The following is a 27,284-nucleotide window of genomic DNA, read 5'->3' on the forward strand; positions in this document are numbered from 1 at the left end:
TTTTCACTGTAATAAAAATCAACATTTGTTTTTTCGCTTTATTGCAATAATTAATAATTAGTTACATCTGTGCATGCTGTCTGCACACAGCGCACACCTGGTGACTGTCCCCGGGCCCGTTTCTGTGTGTTTGTGGATGTGTGAGAGTTGGTGTTTTAATTTGCCCGTTCGATTGATCGTAATGTTTTGTTAATGTTGCCCATTAACGCAACATCCGGGGACGATCCCACCGCCACACCTCTCGGCGGCATGCCGAGGAAAGAGGCGCCCCATTGTTTTATCCTTTCCTACGTGTATCGACTACAGTACGTTTTACTATTTGATCGATAATGCATCAACACACCGCATATATCACGGGACACACGGACGGTGCTTCTCGCACGCTGTGTGCCTGCCTGTTGCTCAATTTTTGTTAAATTTCATTATCCTTTACGCATTCTTTCCTCATCTTCGTCCCACCTGCTTTAAATTCAATTAGTAATGCTGCGCGTTTAATTATTAATGCATAATTGATTGTAATAATACGGATAGCCATACACAAAACATGTCTTTGCGTATGTGTGTCTGGGTGTGTGTATGTGTGTGTGTGTATATGTTTATTTTACGACCTTATTAGGGCTCTCTTTCTCTTTCACATTAACTTATAGCTTGCTTTTTTTGCTTCGCGAATACAAGGCTTTAAAGCATTCAAGCACGAAGCCAACCATAGAGAACAAAGAGAAGGCAAAAAACAGACACGATAATTGAATTAAATTCACAACTATTAACCTATAAAACAAAGCATATATAGTGACATTTTACTGCCTAATTGTTACCATTTTTTGCACATTTTTTTTCATTCCTTTTGTTTGTCCTTAGTTTTGTCTTCTTTCACTCTAAATAGTATCACCTTTAGTTCGCTTGCTATACACACGTTTCCTTCTTTACCTCTGTTTTATTTACTCTTTTTCCTCAATCACACTTACTTTACTGATTTTTAGTTTTTGTTTTATCTATTTTCTTACTTCATTTTCATGTTTATCTTCTTTTCCTCTAGTTCCTCTCTTTAGTGACTTTTATGCTTTAAAAAAGCGTTTTTTTTGTTTTTTGTCTTCTTTTCTAACTCCTTCACTGAATTCGCTTCGCAGCGGGAGGGCACTTATGCAGAGAACGGGATAGAGAAGGACGACCATAGAGGTGAAATATAAATAGATGAAGAGAGTAGCGTTTTTATTACTTTTGCTGCATAATAAACATTGCGTATGCTTAGCTTAAGCTCAAGCAGAATTGCGATAAGATTTTGTTATCCGATAAGACTACTATAAAAAGATCCAATTACATCATAACTTGAAAGCTATGAAGAGACAAAACCTCTACGGCACACCACCACGGGAAATAGCAGGACAGTATGAACAGTGGGGGGTTCATAATTTCGTTGTAAAATAAAATAAGAAAAAAAATCACTCTGGAATGCACAATATAACTCCGTGGGAGATGAGAAAGCGAATCAATCGAACAATTTCATTTCCCTGACAAAGGAAAAAACAACCCGTTGCGCTGTTGCAGTAAGCCATGATAAAAAAGAAAGCAAATCCATAATCCAGTTGTGCGATTCATTATCCAAGTCACAGTAGGCGTTTTTTAATCAATCTGTTATAAAATGAGCGATTTTCATGTTTCTGCCGAAAAACATGATTTAAAACACCCCATGTTGTCGATAAAAAAAAAAAAAACAACGAACAAGACACAGATTCCTCACCACCGGAACAATCCATCGTAATTAGCGTTATACCGAGTAACGCTCGCAAAAACAAAATAAAAAAATCCACCAACACCCATTACCGCCAATTGTTCCCTATCCGAAGAAGGAAAGAGTTGGCGGCAAGAAGAGAGAGAGAGACGGCGGTTTGCCACATTGACACACAGTTGATATATTGTGTTACCTCAGCGCTCGTCCGGCCTTTTCACATCAATAACGCTGCACCTACCGGTACTGGCCACTAATACGCCGCAGTGAATTTTCCACCCAAGGGAAAGAATGGTGACGATGCGTTGTTCTCTCCCATCCGCCCCGGTATTGCGCACACACACACACACACTCACAATTCCATCGCTTTTGGCATCTACTGCACATGTTTCAAACAATTCACTTTATGATCATCATCATGCCCGATCATGTCACACTCGTTGCACTTACTGGACACAAAGAAAGAAAAAAAAAACTCCCCTACGCACCAGCTTAAAAGCATAATGATGTGTACTGACGCTGCAATCGCTGGGTGAGAAACACACCGGACAACCCAGCTTCCTTTCCGCCGGTTGAACACGACGCAACACTGCTTTTCACCAAAACCACCAAAACCGATTCTTCTTTCGCGTTTGTTTGCGGTTTATTACGGGCACGTTTTATCTACGGACACTGCCGGTTCCGACACCGACAGGTGTGTATGTGTGTTCCGGACGCGGTTTAAAAATCAGCACTGCACACAGCACCGCGTACGTGAAAAATCTCCATGCACACAGTGCCCACTAGATTCGTTGGCAGAGGGCGGTGGTTGGTTAGCAACCGTTCGCTTATTCTTGGCAGCGCCCTTCTTTTTTTTTGCAGCAACACAAGCCCTCCACCAACCACTAAAATGGAGTAACAAATTTTAATGAATATTGATGATGATTTTGTTTAAATGCTAATTACTCGGCAGTGACGAACCGCCACCAAAAACCGGAGGGAACTCGGACGCGGTGTGCGCGAGCCGGATGTGATACCTTCCACCTTTCCTTCTTCAACTGTCCAGCAAATAGGGGCGGGAGCACACGTTCGCGCGCTTGAAAAGGGTGATAAAAACGACGCTCTCTCGCATACACACACACACACACACACACAAATCCATCGCATGTGTCCGGCTTTATCATCTGCCCGCGTATGCTTTGAAATTTTGGCAACTGAATTTGTTGGGACTTGTTTTTTCTTCCTACCTCGCTCGTGTGTGCGCCCCAAAAAAGGGGGATTATACGGCATAGCAGTAGAGCGCACACATCACTCTTCCGGTGCATTTCATATGAGATCGAAATTAGTTCCTGCGTTCCGCAGTAATTCGCAACCAAAACCGCACGTGACGCGCGAACGGGTTGATGAAATTTGAACGTAATATAGCCCGCGCACCTGCCCAACACTCTTGCCGATGCCACATGTTCCCCATATGCGCGGCAAAGCATGTGGGACTTGTGTTACAACCCACGTTGCTGGCATGTGTGCAGGTAATTTCATCGCACAGCATTTTTTTTAGTTGTTTTTTTATAAACCCTCCTTCAGTGTAAAGTAGGTAGGTGGGGGAGCGCATTTGATTGTGATGTAAATTATGGACACTTTTGGTTCCGGGTTCTGATGGGAAAACAGGAAGATTATCGCTAAACCGCGCGCTGCTTGCAACGTAGCGCGGAGGGCGAGCTTCGCGGTTAGCTCGATGTGTAATCAACAATACTGATTTTGATTTGAAGCTTTTGCCACTTGCACAGTACTATAAAATGCATTTATATATAGAGCGCTCGGTTTGCAATGTACATTGCCGCAAGCAAAGTTGATGCACTGGAATTTACAAAGCTAAGGTTGATAATTTAAGTTGCTGTTGCTAATGTCGCGTCCACAATTCAGTTTAAATGTGAGCTGTTTCAAGCAAGCAGTTGGTTGTTGATATGTTGAGGTGTGTATGTTTTTGATTCCATTCCTGTTCCAGTTTCTTTTATGCCTTTTTAAATGTATCTATCATATGTTTGTTATCTTTTCTATCATAACCGTTTAAACGTTCTCCTTAACGAGTTTTTCGCAATCTTTCTTGATATTTCAATATTCATCATAAACACATTCTACACATTCCTTCGTCGAACAACCTTTGTTCCATTCTATCCCTTTTTGTCCTGTGGTAGCTAAATTAAACTAGGAACTCAGTGACGTACAATGCATTGCCACAAAACTATGTCAATTTAACACACAACCATCATCCTTCGATTCCTTCCCAGAGGTAATGCCAGTAAAAACGTTCGAATTGTTTTGTAGCTATTGCACGATTTCAATAACAAGCTTCCGTTGCACACACTTCCATCATCGTCCTTGACGTGGCCTCTGTGGCCTTTCCTTGAAAAAAAAAAAAACAAAAAACAAAAATCTCCCATTCCGCCAATTTTAAAAACAAATTCACTTTAGCAGCGTTCAGCGGCAGTCTCTTGAAAGTCATCGCTTTGGTTAGTTAGTAGCGGGCTGCGAGCGCGTCCAAAGCAAGGATTCGGGTGTGTAAATCTTTCGCCATTTTTCATGGTCAGCACTGAGATTGACCGGGTTTCTCTCGAACAGCACGGTTTTCTGCACGCTGTCTTGTGAGCGCGTGCACTGTAACGCACCGAAGTGTTGTTTTGGTCATTTTTCCTATCATGTTACTTTTTGCGTTTTGCTTTGCGCCAAATAAGAAAGACTGTTCTTAGTTAAAACACGCTCGCGCGCGCTACACTTTCATTAGTTCCTGTCCGTGTTTTCTTGTTCGATTTCTTACGCGACCTTTTTTTTTCGGCTGTTGGCAGTAAAATTCAATTTCCGTCCCGGGGAACGATAAATCGTGAATGCACGGAGCAGCACACACAAACACACCCATACTGCAACTGCACGCAGAGCGCGCTTGGCCATTAATCAAATGGTCCGCCGGCGTAAGCGTAAAAGAAAGAATGGCGGTCGAAGTGAAAATTGCAACGTCTTCCACATGGTTGGTTGCTTTAACATCACCCGATTGCCCGGAATATACACGTTCCGTGTAAGTTACTTTTTCCCGTGCTTTTATCTATTAGAAGCTGAATCGCTTTGCCAGAGAAAAAAAAGCTGAAAGGACAGGAAAGTGTAAGACCTTTTCCGAGAAAACTTTGTCCAATTATCGCTTTTTGGGTCCGACTCAAAAAATAAAAGAAAGAATTTCCTGCACCTTCATTTCCGTGCGGCCGCTATTTCGTGACAAACAAACTGATGGCCTTTTCTCTGGGAAGTGCACAATACGGAATGTGTACCAATGGGGAAAAGCGTACAATTAATGCTGATACGTAACAACAATTAAGCTATTTCACAAGAAATGGATAATCTCTTTCAGTCGACTGCTGTTTTTTTGTTGTTCTTCTGGAGTCGTGATGTATGATTTAATGAATTGTGATGAACTTTGTCGCACAATTAAATTTGTCAGTGCATGCAACGTCATAGTTCAATGTGTTTTTTTTTTGTTTCCGCTGTGAAAATTCAATTCGCACGTACATATGATGTTCAGAAAAAAATTGCTTGCAAAAGCGAAGCAAAACGAATGTATGGGGGGTACTTCGGAAAGCCCTGAACTAATTTGCTGTCGCTTCCTTTCATTCACTCTACGCTGTCGTTTCGAACTGTTGTTTCTCTTTCTCTAATTTAACTATCGTAATCACAACATTTCACTAGTTTCACCCCTCCCATTCAACGGTAAATGGTAAATAAAACGCAACATATAGCAACGTTGCTGCAACGGAAACCAAATATTGTCCTACATTGCTAATGAAACTGAAAGAAACGAAACGGCGTATGCAGTCCTAGTAACAAAGAACAGAGCTTAGCAACAGTTTTTGGTAGTTAGATAAAGAGGAAGAAAAGAAGAAGATATAGCGATTGTGACCACTGGGTGCGCGCCGCGCCGAACCCTTTTACGGCCGCTTAGCGAATTCGGTGTGCATCATCGGCGGCGCCGGGGCTTCACCGGGGCCGTATTCTAAATCAACACCTCCCCGAACTGTTATAAATCGGTCGAGTCGGACGATTTTGGCCGCCCGACCGGCGGTGGCGGTGCCGGGACCTGGGGCCGCTTGATCTTCGGATCGATGCCGCGCGGCGACTGTGGAACGTGCTGCAGACTAGTGGTGGTGGTTGTAGAGCTACTGCTAGTAGTATTCGCAGCAGCAGTAGAGCTGGCATTGTTGACGTTGTTCCCGCTCGGTGGCAGCGGATTGACCGGCGACTGTACGTCACTGCCGAGCGATCCCGTCGATTCCATCATTGCGAGAGGCGGTGTGCCCTGAGGAACTGTTGCCGGAACGGAGGAGGACGCCAGCGTGTCCACGTGATTCAACGCCACGGGTTCCGGTTTGTCCTTGCGCGTACTCGAATGCTTTGGCTTGGTGGTGGTGATGCTACCCGATCCCTGATCCTCGTCCGACGATCGCTCTACCACATCGATGAATGCAACCTGCTGCTTGTCAATGTTGTAGATCTGCGTCCGCTCCAGTGTGCCCCGCTCCAGGTCGGAGGAGGTCGGTTTTTCCGACGCGCCTATCCGGGTGCCACCGGTCGTCGTTTCACCGCGGAAGCTTTGCGCCTTCTTTAGCGAGCTGGCGGACGTCAGACCGCTGATGATGGTGTTGGTACCTTCGCTAACCTTCGATATTTCCGGAATGGAACCCTTGAAGCTCATCGGGCGCATTAGCGTGGCGGGCCGTTCGGGTATGACCGGTTTCTCCCGTATCACAACCCCTCCTACTCCGCCGCCAGCGGTCGATCCACCCATTCCGGCACCGGTATCTCCACCGTCGTCGTTATTGTTGTTCCCACTTGACGCATTGCCGGCGGATCTCGCCGACGAACCGAGAATCGTGGTCCTCGGCAGGGCGACGGGCTTCAGCGGGGGAAAGACAGAGGACGACGACGATGCTGCTGCCGCCCGGTTGTTGTTTTCCTTGTTCTCCTTACTACTACTACTGCTAGTTGTATCACAATTGGGAGCATTTGGTTGCTTGTTTTGGTGCTGCTGCTGCTGCTGCTGGATGCTGTTTGCTACACTGGCCTTGATTTTGCCCAGCACCTGACTGTCCACGCTGACGGCGGCCGGCCGCGGCGGCGGGATCTTATCGGTCGACTTCAGCTTCAGCAGGTTGTCGTGGCTCTCGGCCCGCAGCATCGGCTGCCGGTCGTACTCGGCCTGCGCCTGTTTGTACGCGTGATGCTGTAGCGACGCGAAACCATCGTCCCCCGCTCCGTCTCCGTTGTGACTGTGCCCGCTCGCCGAGCTGCCGCCCGTGACGCCCGAACCGCTCAGCTGCTTGAAGTAGTGCGTAGAGTGCAGCTTGTTATTCACCTCCCGCTGGCCGCGGCCGTGGTGCTGGTGGTGATTGTCCGGCGGGGTCGGTGCCACCTGCTTATTGTGCTTTCGTCGAATCGGCAGCTTCGGGCTGTACTCCTGCGGCGGGCTGGAATGATCCGACAGCGAACTGTTCGACTGGCTGCGATACTTCAGCTGGTCTGTACTGCCGCCACCGCCGCCGCCACCACCACCACTGCTGCCGCCGTTGTTGCCGCTGTTGTGATTGTTATGACTATTGATTAGAATAAGACTAGTATCGTGGCTGCTGCTGCGGGAATGTGACACTCCGCCTCCTCCTCCTCCACCGCCTCCTCCGCCGCCGCCCTCTCCTCGGCCGATGCGCAGCTCGTCCTGGCTGCTGCCACCGGTCAGCGTCACGGCAACGGTCGGCTGCCCCCGGTCGGTCGACGATGTGACAAACATCGACCGGGACATCATGTCACCCCCGGGCGCACTAGGAACGCTGCGGACGTGCTTATCCTTGTCCACCGGGAACCCCCCATTGTCCGGGAACAGTGCGTCCCGGGTCATGCTGACGTAGAAGTTCACCTCGCCATCGAAGAAGAACGCCCAGTCGGCGACGAGCGCCTCGACGATCGTGTTCACCGTCGCGGTACTGTTCACCTGGTCCATATAGTTTTCGTTCTCGTTCGGCGACCACAGCAGGTTCGGTGACATCACGATCGCAATGTTTTGCGGGGACATTTTGTTCTCCTGGTTTTTCTCCGCCAGGTAGGACAGGAACTTGGTCAGGTAGCGCAGGTTGTCGTAGTTTTCCCTCGGCAGCTGGTTCACGATATCGAGGATGGCGGCCTTCCGCTGCGCGTCGCTTGGCTTCTGCGCCGCCTGCACAAAGTCCGGATAGAACTCGAAGGTCAGCAGCGGGTCAGGCAGGCTGCGGAGGTACTTTTTCAGTACGCCCGCGACGACGTGCGGATCGCAGTACTTGTCGGCGAGCGGTGGTGACACGTAGTTTGCGTTGATCGCCGAAATCATGCGTCGCAGTTTGGAGGAGGCTACAAATAGAGGGAAAGAAAGGAAAATGTCATTACCAATTTCATTTCATCGTACATAAAACGTTCAGTGGCTTCAATTCTTATCAATAAATCATCACACAACTAATCAAAAGACAGCACAAATCAAACGATCTCGTCTGTATTGCTTTCATCACCCCATTTGTCCCTTTCATTTGAAAACATAAGGAAAATTTCAATAAACAATCGGCAATAAATCTAACTTTGCTTCGATCACGTTCGTGAGTTGCGCAAACACACGCGAGTTTGCATGTCAAGCGTCATGACTTTTCAAGCTTCAAGAAACAAATCAAATCAAATAAACAACCGAAGAAACGATGCTCCCGGCCGACGTCCAGCAGCCGTAGGGTAGCAATTGCTTCGAGGTTAAACCGAATTGAAGCCGGCTGTGCTCATTTTCACGTGGCGCATCTTGCGCACACGCGCGCCCCAACTTACCGCAGCCGACGCGCAGCAGCCCTTCCTCGTACAGGCCCTTCTCGAGCAGGCAGCAAACACACAGCTCGATCACGTAAGCAATTTTACGATCCGTCGCCTTCAGATGATCCCGCAGGGGCGTGTTGAAGATTTGCTTGTTATTGCGACCTGGGGAAAAGGAAAGGGAGGATAGCAAAAGAGACGGTGGCGCATGAATAAAACGAAGCTGGAAGCAGAGAGCAAACTGCAAACTTACGGAACAACCCGTCCATACTGCGCATCGTGTGCTGTATCTCGCGCAGGACGGAGGTGAAGTACAGCTCCTGGTGCTTGACGTACTCTTTAACGAACAGGGCAATGTTTTCCTCCTCCGCCAGCAGCTCGTACATGTACGACTCGTACAGATCGCGCTCCTTCTCCAGCTTGGTGTGCAGCTCCTCCTGGTCATCCTTCAGCTGGGTGATCTTTGCTTGATTTCCCGCCTGATCGCTGTTCCGCTGGGCCGACTGAGGAGCGAAGGGTGCAAGGGAAAAGAAACGCAAAATGGCAAGAACCATAAGCAAACGTTAGAAGCAAGAACCGAACAAGCAGAAGCGCATGAAATGGATGAAAAATTGTTCCTAATAGCAAGTAAAATCGGTCGCTTCACAGTTCAAAGAACTTACACATCCAGCCCAAGTAACACGCGCGCGCGCGTTGGATCATTGCCAACGATAAAAGCGAATCAGTCTTCTTTTTTTGCACTTCTGTAGCAGCGTACAGTGCAAAACGGGAACGAAAACAACGACGCAAGCAAATGCATCACCGCGAAGGCAACAACGAACGCCGATGAATCATAACTGTGCAACGGTGGCACCAAGGGAGACAGCACTGTACTGGGTGGAGGGGGAGGACAGCAGCCAACAGCGCAACATTCCATCCACCGCTTCTCGTCGTTACTTGGGGTGGTGGTGTGCTTGTAAGCGACCGATCGCACCGAGATGATACCCCAAGTGCTCCAAGAGCAGCCCAGTGGGCTTTGCACGCTTTGCATGTTTGCATTTGCACACAGCACGCATCTATACGGATAGGGAGAAATGAGAAGCCCTCTCTATATGTATGCTTTAAGCTGCACCGCAATTGGAAAGTAAACTATGCCGGGGAATGGGGGAGGCCCGCGAAGTTGGGAGTGGGCCGGATGAGTCAAGCCGATGAGTCGCCGCTCGGGCACACTTACATCATACTTTTGCCGGGAGGCCTCATACTCCTGGTGGCACTTGGTGACGACGCGCTTCTGCTTCTGGATCGTGGACAAGTGGCGCTCGATGATGTCGTTGAGGTTTTTGCTGACGGAGTTCTCCACGTTCACCTCGTTGTTCACTATCTCGGTCGCTATCCGCTTCTCGACGCGAGCTAAAAAGAATGCGAGACGAAAAAGAGAGAACAACGATCGTAACGATTTTGATTAAATAATCATCCAACAGGCCCATCATTTACTTGGCCGATGCGACCCCGCCACGCCGCCAACCTACCGCACGTGTCCAGCACATCCTTCAGCAGACCGGTCGGCAGATCCTTGACCGATTCCTCCATCAGCTGGCCGAGCTGGAACTCGGGCACCTTCTTGCAGCGCTTCTCCCGCGCGACCGCATCCTGTGGCTGGCCGGCGGACACGTTCGTCGCTATCCGCTTGTTCAGGTTCTGCAGTATGTCTTTGTACCGGTCGACCTCACGCTCGATTTCCTGCAGCCCGTCCGCATTCTTCTCCGCCTTGCTGGACCTAGGTTGTATGTATGTGTGTGAGAGAGAAGGGAGGAAAGAAGAATGAAGCATTAATTGCCAGCAATTCATGAAGGTTACGCATCGTCCGGTGCAGTGCACTGCTGCACCCGTGCAGCTCAATGTAAGCTTCGCATGTAAATGGTCATCCTTTACTGTCCTTAACCACTTTGTGCGGCTCTCCCCATTCCAATTCTTGTTGCTCGCCGTCTTCATTGCCGAGGCATTGGAGGGTTCAAGAAATCATTCGCACATTCCACATGCAACGCAACGACTCACAGTACGAGGCAGAGAGAGAGAGGCAACCAACCGGGGCTTCATCATCATTGAGTAGCGCAAATGATACAATGTTCTAAAAATGGCCAATGATATCGAACGTGCCGACACACGATTCAACACGATCCAACAAATGCTGTGAATTGTTTACAAAGAAAGAAAAAAAAACGCACACACCCTGAGACGAAGGCCAGCTATTTGGTGTGTGCATTTTAGAGTCACATATTTATTGGTCGATAAAATTCCCATTCAATCATTCAACGGAATGGGACGTTATACGTCATTCATAAACATAAATATTTTATGCGATGGGCGCTCGCTCATTCGATTTAATTGATTGGTTTGGATTTTTAAAGATTTTATTACTGAAATGCTTAAAATATCTCGATTTATTCTTTTCCAATTGGCCTGAAACTCAAAGCGAAAAGCAAACGTTTCCAGTTGTTTCGAGTTTCCCTTACAACAACGACACAAAAGAAGCATTATTGTGTTCCGAATTGTCTCTAGTGCCGTTGTGTTTCCTTTTTACAACTAAAATGTTTTGATTTGGTGTATAGCTCCACACAACCTCAAACACAGCCGAACCGAAAAGCATCTTTTCTCCAATTGAAACAATTATCCCCCGCACTCTCCCGGGACACACACGGAGAGAAGGGGGGTGGTGTTGAATGCAAGCGAAGACGACAAAACAACCGTTCCCGTTCGGATCGAAAAGGGTAGACTTTAGTAATTGCACTAAACAGTACGGCGGACCACAGCACAACAATTAAAACCCACATAACCGACAACTAAAGCGATCGTTTCTCTTCCAGACAGCCAACAAAGACACGACACACAAAGTCGAACAAAACGAAGTGCATCTTGACTCTGGACGACGACGACCACACGGCCACATAGGGAGGAGGATTGGGTTAGGTGCAGTTTGACGCGGAGCGCTCTATTGCTGGTTTTTGTCTTTCAACTGCAGCAAATCACAACACCACCGTGACTCGTGAGAACGTCATTAGTTTCGACAGATTTTTTCCTTCCTGTCGGGAGACAAGGGGACACACATGCACGCACACACACAAACAAAACATATGTGTGAAAAACGATCACTCGGCACGCTGTCACCGGTGGTAAAAGGAAGCGCGCGGCCACCAATTGTTGTGGATCTCTTTTTTTATTGCTGCAATCAGCTGGAAAGTTGTGTGGTGTAAAAATAACTCGTCTGGACTTTTTTGCTGCATCTCTTGTTTAGTGATTTAAAATAGAATTGTGTGAAAAAGGAATTTCAATGTAACAAGCTTTTTGTTTGATTAACTGTGCTCAAAAGCTCCACCCAGCAGATTAGTGATGGGTAAAGTTGGCAAAAATCCGGGGTCGACTACGATCCGACTCCGATAATTTCGGAATCGCGTCCGGGAGGTACAGTGGCCGGCAATATAAAGTGGCCACTACTTACAATTTTACATTTTTTACATTTTTTCCGTGAAAAATGAAGTTATTGTACTGCTTTATTTTTTGAAACATTGCTCGTGATATGCTTAAGAATGCGCAGTACCATAGCATGACAAAAATGAGATGTTTGCTTCAAGAAAAAATATTTTTTCCAAAATTGATCAAAATCACTGTGCCAAAATAAAGTGCCCACTTTATTCATTCTACAGAAAATATTTTTCTTAACAAATATAACACCAAACTTATAATTTATATGCGTTCCTCTCGCATTCTTTACATGTTCGAGGACCTTTGACATAATTTATTTTGTTTTATTTGCACGTATTTGGCATTTGTTCTTCCTAGGAGTATTTCAGAGCTTTAACATATTTTGTTTTTCCTAATCACGTCATTCTCACCACATTTGCATCAAAATTTGCACACGAAATCTCGATAGGATTAAAGTTAGGTCTAAGTGGGAGCCATTAAAGAAGTTTTATTCGATTTGATTGAAAAAAATAATTAAAAAAATCTTCGTGTATAACTTGAGTCGTCTTCCTGTTTTAACATCAATTTATTTACTAACTCCGTATTTTTCACAGAAAACAGATAAATTCACACAGGATGCTTTTATAAGTATTAGCTTTCATTATGCCGTCGAGTCAAAACATGCTCCCCACTTCTCGTATAGAAATCCCTTCCCTGGTCATCACATTGCACTCTTCATACATATTGGTTTGTTGGATCGCGTCTGGATATTTTTGAACATCAGTTCTAATTTGGACTCATCAGTCCAAATATCAGTTTTTAAACAATCTAACGATATATCTGCATGTTCTTGATCATATTGAAGCCAATTGGCTTTGTTAGTCTTGCTGTAGCTCGGGCGAGGAACTTGAAGGACGCCACATCTAACGAGCAGTAAATTCCGAAAATTGCAATGTGATAGCTAGGGGGTGTTTATCTTTAGGAGTAGCAGGAAAACTGTTGTGAATTGAAAGTACAACTATGGCTTATACCTTTTTTAACATTCTTCATCAATACTTTGGGATATTTCTTTAAAAAAATGGGGTTTGAAAACTAAAAACATGTTCCTACAGGCTAACATCTCAACACACACAATCAATACAAAAAACATTTCTCAACTAGTATCGTATAAAACACCTTGCATGTCCTCCATGAAGTCTAAATCTTGGTTCCATCGAGAATTTGTGGCAGATTCTATGTGCGAAGGTGGATAAAACTGGTGTCACAAACAAATAAATTTAAATTTAATGCTCTTGATAACGCTTGAGAAGAACCAGATGCAAAAACTAGATGCAGAACTAGATAAACCTTTAAAAATTAGAAAAAAATACGCTAAAGATCCTCGAACGTGTAAAGAATGCGAGAGGAACGCATATAAATTATAAGTTTGGTGTTATATTTGTTCAGAAAAATATTTTCTGTAGAATGAATAAAGTGGGCACTTTATTTTGGCACAGTGATTTTGATCATTTTTGGAAAATATATTTTTTCTTGAAGCAAACTTCTCATTTTTGTCATGCTACGGTACTGCGCATTCTTAAGGATATCACGAGCAATGTTTCAAAAAATAAAGCAGTACAATAACTTCATTTTTCACGGAAAAAATGTAAAAAATGTAAAATTGTAAGTAGTGGCCACTTTATATTGCCGGCCACTGTAGGTCCACCCAGCATTATCCGGTGTCGTCGGGAGTCGTTCGGAGTCATCAAAGTCATCCGAAGTCATCCGGAGCTGTCCGGAGTCGCTTGGAGTCGTCCGAAATCGTTCGGAGTCGTTTGGAGTTATCCGGAATCAGTTGGAATCGGCCTTCGAATCAAAGGCTTGTATACGAAGTGAACGTGTATAGTGAATGACAAAAAATACAACGAAATGAAATGCCTGATCACAAGCCCATTGCCACGGACGGCTTCTGTTGACTCCGATCGACCCCAATTCCGGTCGACTCCTCTTGATCTGGACGACTCCGAATGACCCTAACTCCGGACGACTCCAAACGACTTCGAACGACTCCGAACGACTCCGGACGATTCCAAACGACTCAAGACGACGACCGGAGTCGGAATCGGACTAACAAAAGCCGGATTCGGATCGGAGTCGTGAGTGCGCTCCAAAGAGCACACCACTACAGCAGATCATATGGAGGTGAAACTGCGGGATCACGCAGACATATTGCAAACCCCATGAAGAAGAATAATGAAGTTAAAGGTGAGGGATAACGCATTTACATCTTTCATTTTTACAACCATTTTGGCACCTACATATTGAAATTGCCTTTGACGGACAAGATAGCATAAAAATTGCATCACCATGTTTTCAAATTTTAGATGGAAAAAGATAACGTGCGCATAAATGTCTGTATTAAATAAGGCTTTTCACCCACAAATTCAAATCAAAACGCTTCCATTAGCCTGTGGCAATCGAAAACAAAACAAATCCCTATCTGTAAAACGTCAAAACTTCCCATAGAACACAACCCCCCCCCCCCTCCCCCCGCCCTTCCATTATTGATTACAAAACAGCTCATTAGAGGGAAAGAGGCTCCATATTCTGTGTGTCTCAAGTTTCCCGCACGTGCATAGAAGCTGTTGGCGTTTGTTTTTTTTGCCTATTTTGTTTAGCTTCAAACTCGGTCAACGAGAAATATCACACAAACCTACTAGGCAAGCAATCACTAGAAGGCATGAATACCACACTTTAGCTAAAATGATGCAAAAAAACGAAGGTAAACATTTAGCAAGCATAAATTTCACACGAACTGAACAAAACAATAAAAAAAAGAATGAACCACACGAGAGGAGAGTGAATGAAAACAAAACAGCAGAGAGCAAACAACAACAACAACAAAATCAGGGCCATTTATATGCACTCGCGGGCCGCAACAATAAAGGGTGTGAATTGGAAAGACAAAACCGCATCCCATAGCTCCGCCGCCCAAAGCAACTCTCCCTCCGCGGATCTATGCATGAAAACCCCACGGGGCATGATGATCGTGCAACTGATCGCAACATACGCGAATTAGTGTGATAGTGTTTGTGAGGTTGCATTCATTCTCTCTGATCAGGGCGCTGTGGGAGCTATCCGATGCAACAGGCTCGTTCTTCTCCCATCGCACCCGTGTGTACGGAAAGTGCGGGAAGGAAGTGCGTTATTAAATCGGAACAAGAAAACAAGAAATACTTAGCCGAAAAAAGCACTCCCATTGTGGAGTGGCGTGGTGCAAGCGGGGCGTTACGAACGAGCGCGCAACAAACTAGAGAATACAACACTTGAAACAGCTCCGATTAGAAAAACGCAAAACCCCCAACTGAATCCGATTACATCAGTGGGTGGATGGGTGGCGCGCGCTTCGGCCCCGTTGCCCCGTATATTTGCGAACGAGCAGCATAAGGAAGTGCGCGATCGATCGACTAAAAAAGAAGAAGAAAAAGAGGGGAAGGAAAAAACAGCAACTAACAGTGTGCAGCTGAGCATAATCTTCCTCCAAACTGAACGGCTTTTCATCGCAGCAAGAGCCAAGTCCAGGGAGGATTGGGGGGATTTTAAGCGGTGGAATCAAATCGACACCCAACTGAAGACTTTATTCGAAGCGCAGACGCTACACACACAGCATTCGCTTCCAAACGAAACGGAACGAAACGCGATCGATGCGGATCGTCCCATCATCACCAAGCCCAGGCCCAGTGGGATCGACACGAACAGCTGTTAAGACGGCGAGCAAATAGCACACAAACACACCAGACACTGGGCAGAGCGAAAACGGAGGGTAAAGCGAAGCAAAGCGAACGGGCCCCTGGACATAGAAAATATGTAACAACATTGCGAGCGAGCGAGCGATCGAGCGCCGGCGGTTAACAATTCGATTGCAGCACAGTTGCCGTGTGGCTTGCTTTCCGGTTGAGGAAGCGATAATGTTGGTTGTTTTCTTACGCGCCTTTTCCTTCCTCTCGAAACCACTCCCCTTTGGAGATACACCGCCTCGAAAAACCCCACCAATCCAATTTGAATCTTGTGCATATCGAAGAAGATCATTGATCTATGGGGAGGATCGAGTTTTTTTTTTACCTCCGTCTATTGGCGAGTTATTTCCGCAAAGGGGGAAAAAAGCAGACGCAACCAACCCCTCCCTTACTAGCGCAATCGAGTCGAACAGTCATGCAATTATTGCTGGACGAGACGAACCAGCCACCATCATCATCATCATCATCATGTGGTTGTGCTTTTAGAGAGATACAACACTGTTCGTCGAGTTTATCCGATTTGAATTGTGGAATCGATAGTGGCTCGCGGCAGGCTTTGTTTATTTAGGAATGATATTGGTTTGTGTATTTTCCCAAAAAAAACTTTCCATTGCGTTTGCTTTCCATCTGCATCTTCTGTTACATAAAATTCATTTACGTCTGCTAGCCGTCAAGATATATACCCGAGCACACTTTGGCTTGAATGAAAAGGTCATTGAAATTATTAGCATTCAATTTCATATTCCGTTGTGAGGTGTTAGAGAACATGTAAATCTAATTTCATTGCAGCTTTGCACAAAAGTTGTGCTAAAATTAGTCATTCATTTGAGCCGTTTTCCCCCTCGTCCGTCCTAATCCGTCAATCAGACACGGAACGCACACGGCCCGAAGGGTTCACAGTATCATCGATCGAACCCGGATGACATATATGTGTGTAACATGGCAGGCTAATTTAGCTAATTGAGCAAACATTCAGGCTGATGTTTGCCCTACATCAGAGCCCAAATGACCCGTCGACGACGACCAGTGCAAACGCCATGTTCAGTCTCGCCCATCTTTCATGTTTGTCTTCTCCGTGTTGGCACATTATTGGACCGACCTATAAAACTCGTTCCGTTCCGTATTCGGGGACCTGCACTGGGTGAGTTGGTCATTTGGTTCTAGTGCTGCTGCTATTGAGGTTTAATGCGTCTGCCAACGGACCGAAATACGTTGGCAAACTGCCAGTAATATAACGCAGACTTCCAACGAGAAAATTCCATTCCAGCTCCAAACATGGCAAGTTTGCAACGCAAATCGATTGTTTGGGATTCTGGTCATTCTTCGGCCCATTCTCGGTATATTTCATGGAAATTACCACTTACAGCTCCCGACCGGGCAATTTCACATCGACTCTGCATCGCCCTAAAAATAGTCCATAAATCTTACGCGCAAATGGTTCAGGGGGGTTTTTGGCATTAACAACAGTGGCCCGGAGAACGTGAGCGTGATAATTAAATAAAGCCACAATCGAAATGATTAATGCATCTGCACTGAGCTAATCCACGGGATGAGCAATGGCTAGAAAGCGGGTAAGAGCAAATCACACTTGAAATCACACAAATAGCATTCAAATGCAGCGATTGCAAGCCAGAAAAAGCGAGAATCAACAAAGTGAGATCACTTGGAAAGTGTGTAACATCTGCCAACAGCGTTAGATATTAAAGATCGAAATAATCGGTTTTTCCACTGCACAACATTGCTGTTGAGGTTGGTGCTATGAATAAATATTCATAACCATTATGCCCCTCCGTTTCACGATTCTGGCGAGCTGCTTAAATGATGACACGGCCACCGCATTAAATAACTTTATCATCTTTTCCAGCACAGCCTATCTCGTAGCCCAAAAACATCACCTTTAATGAGCGTCGCCGGCGCAGTCACCCAAAACCGGTTGACAAATTCACACACTAAAAATAATGAAAACGAAAGTCTCAGTCATACTTCTTTCCTTCCCGGATGGGTCCCGCGCTCTTCAACACACACACACCCTTCGCAAACCCTTCTACCCCTACACATTCGAGCAGCATTGTGTTGTTCCACCGTTTCTATTTTACAGAACGACCAGACAACACACAAAAGTGCACAAAACCATCATCATCATCATCACCATCACCATCACCAGCAGAGTGGAAGTCGCCTCTTCGTTGACGTCGTCATACCGAGAAGGCTTCCGGTTCGTGACTAATCCTGCTGCTTTGCGCTTCACTTCTCCTTCTTCCCGCTCCTCCACGTGGGTCGGGTCTAAAACTGAAAAGTAAAGGTCTCTGGCCAACCCACACCATCCATCCAGCCAGCCAGCCAGCCAGCCAGCCAACCAGCCAGCCAGTGAGCACAGCAAAACGTCAGCGACCTTTTCCGTTTTTGCCATCATTCGCGAACGGCGTACGCCCGGTCGCATAAATGCAAGCGATTTCTACGGCTTACTCATACCCAACGCGCCTGGTCGCTTTTGTGTTTCTGTGTGTGTGTGTAGGGAGTGGAAATTTACAAGATTACCCGATTTTGGGCCACGCAAACGGAACCCAAACCCCGAAACGATCCTCTACTTTAACACTGTCTGCCTGACAGCGTCGTGTGCAAGTAATAGTAATGTGCGTTGATTTAAAATAAATCACTTCAGCTAGACACAGACACGCCGCCGATTCAGCGTACGTAGGGAGGGCTGTCATCGCAGAGTACGCCCGGGAAAGCTAGACTTTCTGCTGCCGAAAAACGTTGCTGCTACATATATTTGCATTGAACGTGGTAATAGGCCCGATTTTCCATCTTACCCAGCCTGTGTGTCTGTTGCCGGCTCTTTGTTGGGGAGTTGAAGAGTGTTGAAGTTCTAATAATAATACCGCAATGAAATATTATTAGTCTCTAGCATGTGTTCCAGTCGATCATATGGCAGTGTCTAGTACTGAAGAACCGACTCCGACCAAAACAAGGGGCTTCCTGTTGGCTTTCGAATTTGTCTACTTCGGCCATGCTTCTGCAAATAGAACAGAGCACAACCTACTTGGTACAATCTCGGACGGATCTTAACGAGCATGAAGATGCTAAAAAGGCAATTACTAACAAAAAAGAGCAGTTTTTTTACATAAAAAGAACCCTCAAAAAGGAACATTCTCTTGTAGGCGCTGTTTCCAATGCTTCGACGGATGTAACCGTCCACAACACGCCCGGGACCCACGTCCTTCCGGTTTAAATTAACCTCTCTTCTCCAGCCACCCATGCCGTACAATAATGAAAAGGGCTGTCCAGATCGAAACACAAACCAAAAAAAACCACGAAAAAAAGATCTCAAGATATTCCAGCGGAAGTCTCATTTACATGTTTGCCTTTTTTTTCGTGAAATGTGTTCAAAGAAAATTGGAGCACGGAGAACTGATCAAACCCCATAATGCCCTGCGGGATACTCTACTGGCCATTTTCTTGCTCCCTCCCTCATTTCTCCTTCTCGCCCTCTCGCAAACATGGTAACTCTTTAAGGGCACTCCCGGTGATGGGGACGTCCCAATGCAAGGGAGTGAACGAGATTCGACACCAGGCCACCAGTAAATCGAGAAAGTTTTCCGATCCAATTCTTCGCCACCTCATTTCGTCATCCGATTGCCGTTTTAAGCTCCACCAACAAACCCCGTGGGGCTTGGCGGTGTGGTCGGCGTTTGGTGTTACCCGTGAAGGGGTAGCCGGTGTGTGAGACGATTTAGTAGAGACCGTCATACCGCCCCTCTCTCCATGTTAATTTTGGAGCTTTGCGCTTAAGTGGGAGGGTTTGATTTTTGGGAAGGCGAAAGCTTGAAAAATGCATCATATTAAATGGTACGTTTAATGCTCCATTTGATGGTTTTGTTGACTAGCGCTGGACCATAAAGAATAATCGCCCTGCGGCGTCAACGGCGCCAGCTGGTGGTAACCACCCCGCGATAAATGGGTTCCATTCAATTTTCTGCGCTACACAAACCATCCCTATCGAACGGCTTTCAGGGCCATTTCCCACTCTCTTAAACGGTCACCTCTTTGGCAAACAGCTACACTTAAGCACCTATACAACTACAAGCACACACATACATACAACCGCCGTTAGGGAAGGCTACAGCGGTCACAGGGACGGCGTTTGAGTCATGGTCGCTTATCAGACACACTCCACAACGGGCATGTAGAGCTGATAAGATTTCCATCTGCGCACATCGTAACACCTCACCGACGGAGACATGACTTGGATCGATTCCTGAACCTGAACCCGTTATCAGGCAACACACAACAGTGAGCTCGTTGTACCTTTATGCTCGGCACAAGGTAAAAAAGTGTTCATTTGCGAGATTCTTCTTTCGGACAAGCATAACAAAAACGGTATGGCTTCGTTTCATTGTTGGGGGAAAGCAAAAAATGACAAATTAATTTTATTTTAATAATTTGGAACGATCAACCACAACGATCTTAGAGGTTGTGTCTGTTTAATTAGCCGATAAGAGTATTAAAAGTGAGAAAGGGGCAAGACGGACCAAGGCCTTGAAGATTATTCAATCGCTTCGAAGCTTCTTAAAATTGTGGTCATGCAAAGAGCTTAGTGTGGTAAGCTCTTTACATGACCACAATTTTACAAGCGAATGTTAAATAAGTTGGAGTCTGCAATGTATTCCATTTTTTGTCTAAGTTTAAAATAACATTGGATTAGTAATCAACTTATTCCAAATTTGTTCAACTGTTTTGTTAGTGCTTCCTAGCTGTTGTTTTAGCTTTTTAAAATATGAAACAGAATGATTAGTTTATGTTCATCTAGATATAGATATAGATATAGAAATAGATATAGATATAGATATAGATATAGAATAATATATCTATTTTTATACCATTTTCTTCTTATAGTGAATTGCCTACGCATTTATGCCTTTAAACGACCTTTATTAACTTTAAGGTTTGCCATTGTATGAAATAAACTAAGTAATCTTTTTTGTTTAGAACTTTTCATACATTTTGAATCGAAAACTATCAGAAAATTTAAGCAAATTTTTACCAAATGTTTCGTTTTTTTACTGCATGTCTCCGCTATCTACTACATTATGAATGATGTATACTGATAAGACCATCACAACAATTTTGCTAGCTCAAAAATGTACTTTATCATTGAATAAAAAGAAAGGCTCACCAATAATCAATACATTATTCTTAGAAATCAATAAATGAAAGATTACAAGGAAAAATGAATATTTTTAGATTTAAATGTCATAAGTTAATAACATCATAAATGAAGAATTTAATCTAATCGCTGTATTTTTTTTTTTTTTTCAAAGATCTAGGGGTACAATGATTAGATGTTGTGTTGCACAAAAGCAATGTGGATAAACGAAACCGGGGGACCTTAAAAAATAAAACCATAAAATATGTGTGGGTTGTTTGCCATGTATTGCACCATTCCGAAGTGATATCATCTGCTTACGATGCCTTAACCTAGATACTGGCCGACTCGCCTATACATTCCACATGTTTAAGCTGATGTTTTTGACATGTTGAATGAATCTTTTGAACCAATTAGATCAATATTTTAACGGACGAGGGTTTGCAAGTCTACCAAACACTAATATACAGATTCATTAGAATCTTACCGCTCTATCTATCCATGTTAAGAAAGAAGATCATATACTTTTTACTTTCATTGCACCACCAAACCAATTTGCAGCGAGAATTTGACTCAAATTCGCTTCTCTGCATTACATGCCCGATGTGAATGTGTTTGCATGCCAACCACAACCTATTACGATAGATTACGCTTGTTAACGCATCTTCCATCAATGTATGTGTGCATGTGTTTGTCCCGAAGTATCACACAACCCCCGAGAGCTCACAACCAAAGTCCAGGAGGTAATACTTCGATCCGATTGCTGCCCATCTCCCGAAGCGAGAGACAACCAGATTCGCCTGTCAGTGCAACATAACCGGCTTGCGCGGCAACCCGTTGTCGTGGCCATCGGTCGTTGTGGGCAGCAACAGGTTACACACACACACATTGGGTTGCGGCGGCTGGCCAGTGCTAGATTTCCCACAAATGATTTGCAAACGGGATGAGAAGAGGGTGCCAGTCGATGCTGCACGCATATTATCACATAACCACAATCAACGGCAGCGTCCCATCACCGATGTCTCCGATGTGAGACGAAGTTGAAGTAGCAGCTGTGTGAGGTAATCAAAACAAATAAGGCCACAAACGTCTTCCACTCGCACGGGCACCACCTTCTCTCCTCTACTCGCTCCAGAGGCAGTAAAAGTTTCGGCGAGCTGAGCGTGAAAACGAAGAAATCATACACCCCGCGTGCAACGCTGTCAGCGACGTCTTTCCCCTTCCGTAGGGCAATAAAACGTTTCGTTCCAGTCGCCGGGCGCGCCGCGGCCGTTTGGGCAGGCAGGGTCACCTCGTTTAGTGATTGTTTTATGATACGCAAACGGATGGTAACTGTGTATCTGATTGAGGGGGGAGGGGGGTCAACCATCATCATGCTGGTCTGCTTTGGTCAATACACGGTCCCTTTTTTCCTCTTCGCCAAAAACGAGCCGTGAACGATGGCCGTGAAAAGTTCAATACTCGTTGGTTCCGCTTTTCCCACCGCTCTTCCTCCTCGCATATGAACCATGATGATGATGATGATGATGATGCATGAAGTGATAAATTTTTCATACCCTCCTAATTCAGCAGTAACACAAAACACTGCTCTTGTCCCTTCGAGCCGGCTGCAGAAACGATTGAGCGCAAACCCAAATTGATTGAGGCAGCCACTCTTCTTGCGCTTACCGCCACAAGTGGATAAACGCCCTCATTTGCATTTTTGAACGGTCAATCGAGGTGGAAGAGGGCTCTCTTTCCGGTCCAGGGAAAGAAAGCATCGAAAAAAGGAGAAAGAAAATTCCCAACCACGGAGGAAATCACGGCGGCTCGGGAGAAAGAAGGTTGCGAGGTGCGGGGCTTGCGGATATTTTGCCAAATTGTGATTCAAATGAGGTAAAAGCCGTTTAATATGCGAACGGTACGAAAATGTAATACACCAAACAACAGACCCACTCGAAGAGGGCAGGGGGCTCTGCTTTGGGTGCGCCATTCCCTTACCCAGATCTTGTGTTGTTTAGGGTGCCAAAAAGCTTGTTTCGCGCAACGTGGAGTGTTCGCATAATCCGTTCGCCGTCCGCATAATGATTGCCAATTGACATGTTTTCGTGCAGTGTAAGTCGAGATGGATACAGGATTTATCTCTTCTCTTCTCTGCACGATGTAGAAATACTAGTACTACTGTACTACTAGTACAAATACTTCCGAGCTACATCGATCAGGTTTAATGTTACGATAAGATATATACAACTGGAGTGATTCTCAGTTAACGAACACTTAAACGTCAAAACATGAAACATCCGGAATCTCTTGAAGAGAAAATGTTCGCAAATGTGCATTTTTCACACAAATTTAGGGTCTTTTACCTATGTTTGCTATTAATTTATGTCATCACATGAATTACTATACTTTATATAAACATAAATGAAAAAAAAAAAATGGTATGTTTATTCCAGTCAACGCCAATCATAACAATCGATCCATAGAAATGTCACTCCAATTAGCGAACGTTGTTCGTTAACTGGCGCTTGTTCACCTCTACTTCAGTCATCTACTGTACGATGAATTTCCGAAAAAACTGCTACCGGGATTGGTTTATTTACCACCATGCTGGTGGAATAAGTTGCAGGATCGAAGTAGGTACCATATAGGTTCCTGGACCGGAACAGATTCGTAATCCATTCCATGACTGGGCTAGATCTATCTATATTTTCTACCAGAATAAAGAAGGGAGTGCTTTGAGGATCTATTTGAATTCAGAAGAAGTTCCAGGAATGGTTGAAGTACGGTATCAATTCCAGAAATCAATTAAACACGGTAATGCGTGAAGAAAAATCTAGCTTACTTAGTTACAGAATCAATATAAATTGAAGACACGTTACAGAACTAGTATCAGTTCAGAAACATTTCCAAAGCATATATAGATCACTTCATGATCAGTTATAGGACCAGATTGGATTCTGGATAATTTTTAGGGCAGATATAAATTTGGGATCAGTTTCAGAATCGGCGTTAGAGATCAGGATCAGTTCCAGTTTCGTTATAAGTTCAGACTAAGTCACATGACCTTTAGGAGCGGGTTTTCACATCGAGAATCAGTATCTCTTGATATGCCCCGATAGCAATTAAGTGCTCCGGACATGACAAAACGCTTTTCGTTCACAGCCTTAAATCCAATACTTACCGGGATAGGTTCGATTTGAGTTCCTCTTTGAACTTTTCCAGCTGCCGCTTCATGTTTCTATTCATTCAGGTGCACACGTTCCCGGGAATTGCGTCCGTCACTAGATGCATTTAATCTGCTTCTGCCCGCTTATTATTTGCACAACACACTATTTAGCACTGGTTTAAAAAAACAATCCGGCCTTATTAATTAACGCTATTGCTTCGTCCTAGCATTCACGCTTTCCTACTACTGCCTGCAACAACAAAAGAGGGAGCAAACACAGACACGTGTTACAATTACAACAATTTTAAGGATTTTGGTGTTTAACGTAGCAGCCTATGGCGCAGACGTAATCTGGTTGAGCAGAACGTAACCCGGAACCGGACCCGTCTGTAATCTCGCGTCTTGAGTGGTGCTGCGCACTTACAACGTAATGGACACCACACCACCAACACTCAAACCGCACCAAAACCACACCCTGTGCACCACACTGCGACCGAGGACGACGGCAAGGTTGATAATTCCCAAACCAGGAACCGGACAACAACAACAACACGCTGGTTGGTGTCTCTCTGCCACGAAGCAGGCCGCGGGCGTGAATCACACGGGCTGTGATGAGAGAGCGACACGGAAAATTGCACGAACACACTACCCGTGCGCACAACCGCACACTCATACACTGCTGGAAGTTTGGAGAAGCGCCTGCACACAGTGCAGACCGGGATTCGGAGGGGGTTCGGTGGTTGTTATCTGTTTGGGTGGGCCGCTGTGTATTTTTTTCCTTTCTTTTAGTTACCATTCCCATTAGGCATTGCGATTGATAACAATAAAGCTTCAAATTCCGCTCCCTCTTGCTGCCATTTTGTGGGCAGTATCGCGCGGACCACAGCCACGGGACAGAGATAAACAAAACTGACAGCCCCAGCGAAGTGGTGAGGGCAGATGTCAGATAAGAAATCAATATAAGAAAATTTTCCCCCTCGTCCAGGCACGATAAGTAGGAGCTTGAAATTGATCCCCCCGTCCCCGGGTACTCCCGTAATGTGACACAAGAAATAGAAAGGGGCGAAGAAAAAACCAAAATACATTTCTAGTAGGCCATATTCCGCCAACACACGCAGGCGATTTCGCGCGATTGTGTGTGCTTCCCCCAAAAAAGTATGAGATCATCGAACGGTGTGTGCCCCAAAACAACACTCACGGTGTGGCCGCACCAACATCCACCTTCCACCCCCTCACAAACACATACACACACAAACATTTACACTACGCGCTGTGATGACGCGTTCTCGCGCAGCCGCTGGTTGCAGCTCTCTTTCACGCACGATTCATCCCGTTTCTACTTCCATCCATTTTTATCACGCACGGCGGCGGCGAACGCCCTTCACATCTCTGACCGTGCCTGTGTGTGTGTGTGTGTCGGTATGTGTGTAGTATATTGACACTGCTATACGTTACACGCCCTTGAAAATCGATATCGGGTCGGCCCTTGTTCATTTGTGTGTATGTAAACACAGCACAGCACTCCGTCGTGTGTTCGTGCATAGGTAAAAGCGAGAGAGAGAGAGAGAGAGAGAGAGAGAGAGAGAGAGAGAGAGAGAGAGAGAGAGAGAGAGAGAGAGAGAGAGAGAGAGAGAGCATTCCTTCGCACACGCACACACGAGCGTGAAGCGCCAGAAGATCATCACAGGCTGTGTGTTGTTGTTGTTGCTGACGGTGTTGAAGATGAAACCCGCACTTGAAGGTTGCTTTGGTCCAGGATCTTAGCAATCGTCGCCATTGCTAAACGAATGTGCAACACAGACACACGCACACAAACAACACGCACAGCAAAGTTGCAACCGACAGGCGAGAACACGTTCCAATACACAGGCACACACACACACACATATCTATTCGTGCAACGGGAGGGCGACAGAATCGGCACGAAAATACAAGCGCTGATATATAATTAAATTATTAGCATTGGTACATATTTTCGTGGCTGCGTCCACCGAAAATAGAACGCTCACAGTACAGAACTAACCCTAGCCAACTAGAGTCTCCCTTACCGCACTGTCCCTACCGATCGTCACTGAAACCACGACACACTGCACTGTGTGTCATCTTTTTAACCAAAACACACCAATACACGAGATGGGCGCTGCGGGAACAGAACATTCAACAGAAACATGCCCCTCTAGACTCGTCCGTTCCAGGCAATATGCCCCCCGCCCTCTGGCACACCTTCTGGAACATGCGCGGCACGGGATGACGGCACACGCAGCAAGCATCACCTCTCATACCCCGCAATACATTCTCACACACACACACACACACACACACACACACACACACACACACACAATCACACAATTCGATGTTTGTGGCAAATCTCGCGCTTTGCACTTTGGCAATTCTTTTTGTTCACTTTCGGCCGCACTGGATCGGATTTCCAGCACAGCTACTCTGCGGGCCAGCACACAGAAAACGGCTCCCCTCTACCCCGGATTGCGCACACCTCGCCCGCACAACCCATACACAAATTCTCAGGGCACAAAATTGCTACACGGGCACAACAGCATACACAAATTGCTGGGCAAATTCCACCACCGAAAAAATGTGCAAACGGTACAGGCAACGCGCGGACATTTACCATTTAGAATAACATTTTACAGTTGAGCGCAAGTGGCTGCAGTATATTCACACACACGCTTACAGAGGTACAACGATTAGGCTTTTCGCTTCACGGCACACGCGAAAACACTCACCCTACACACAACCGTACGCAACAACGAACAGGAAAACAATAAAGGAAGGTTTTGCCCGTGTTTATGAGTGATGACTTCCAGCCACTGACGTTTTGCTTCACGGTCAAGCGATGTATGTATGTGTGTGTATGTGTGTGTACATATGTCTATTTTGTACGATTCTTATACCTAGTGTATGGAAATACTTACCATACATGCTTGCTTTACCCAGGAGCATTTAATAACAATTATTACAATGCTTCGTGACAAAAGAAAAGCATAATTCTGAGAATATTCTGTTTCGGAACGCCATCTGCCATAACGCAACTGGATAACTGTCAAAACTACAGTAGGTGACAGATAAAAAAACGCCGACTGCAGGTTCCTGCATTTTAAACTGTGATGTTCAACATACATCGGAACCGTAAGCACAAATTGAGCAATGAAATCACTCAAAAATTAGCTACACTCTGAAAAGATATGCTTCTAA

At 45.4% G+C, this 27,284-nt stretch overlaps 1 protein-coding gene across 7 annotated transcripts; it reads right to left on the minus strand.

Annotated features, from left to right (window-relative positions):
- LOC1279134 (rho GTPase-activating protein 17) lies at positions 1-27,137 on the minus strand. 7 transcript variants are annotated; one of them, XM_061662540.1, is made up of 7 exons: positions 27,005-27,137; positions 24,084-24,318; positions 10,069-10,316; positions 9,774-9,949; positions 8,814-9,063; positions 8,579-8,725; positions 1-8,122 (listed from the first exon to the last, which is right to left on the minus strand). In XM_061662540.1, exons 2-7 carry the CDS (start codon positions 24,146-24,148, stop codon positions 5,766-5,768), a joined length of 3,243 nt encoding a protein of 1,080 aa, XP_061518524.1. In that variant the 5' UTR covers positions 24,149-24,318; positions 27,005-27,137; the 3' UTR covers positions 1-5,765. The 7 variants fall into 7 exon arrangements, with proteins under 7 accessions (XP_061518524.1, XP_061518529.1, XP_061518531.1 ...); XM_061662545.1 differs by lacking the exon at positions 27,005-27,137 and adding an exon at positions 26,816-26,926; XM_061662547.1 differs by lacking the exon at positions 27,005-27,137 and adding an exon at positions 26,764-26,899.
- Between the last annotated feature and the right edge of the window lie 147 nt (positions 27,138-27,284).

Source organism: Anopheles gambiae, chromosome 3 (assembly GCF_943734735.2).
Source record: "Anopheles gambiae chromosome 3, idAnoGambNW_F1_1, whole genome shotgun sequence".
NCBI classification, from domain to species: domain Eukaryota; kingdom Metazoa; phylum Arthropoda; class Insecta; order Diptera; family Culicidae; genus Anopheles; species Anopheles gambiae.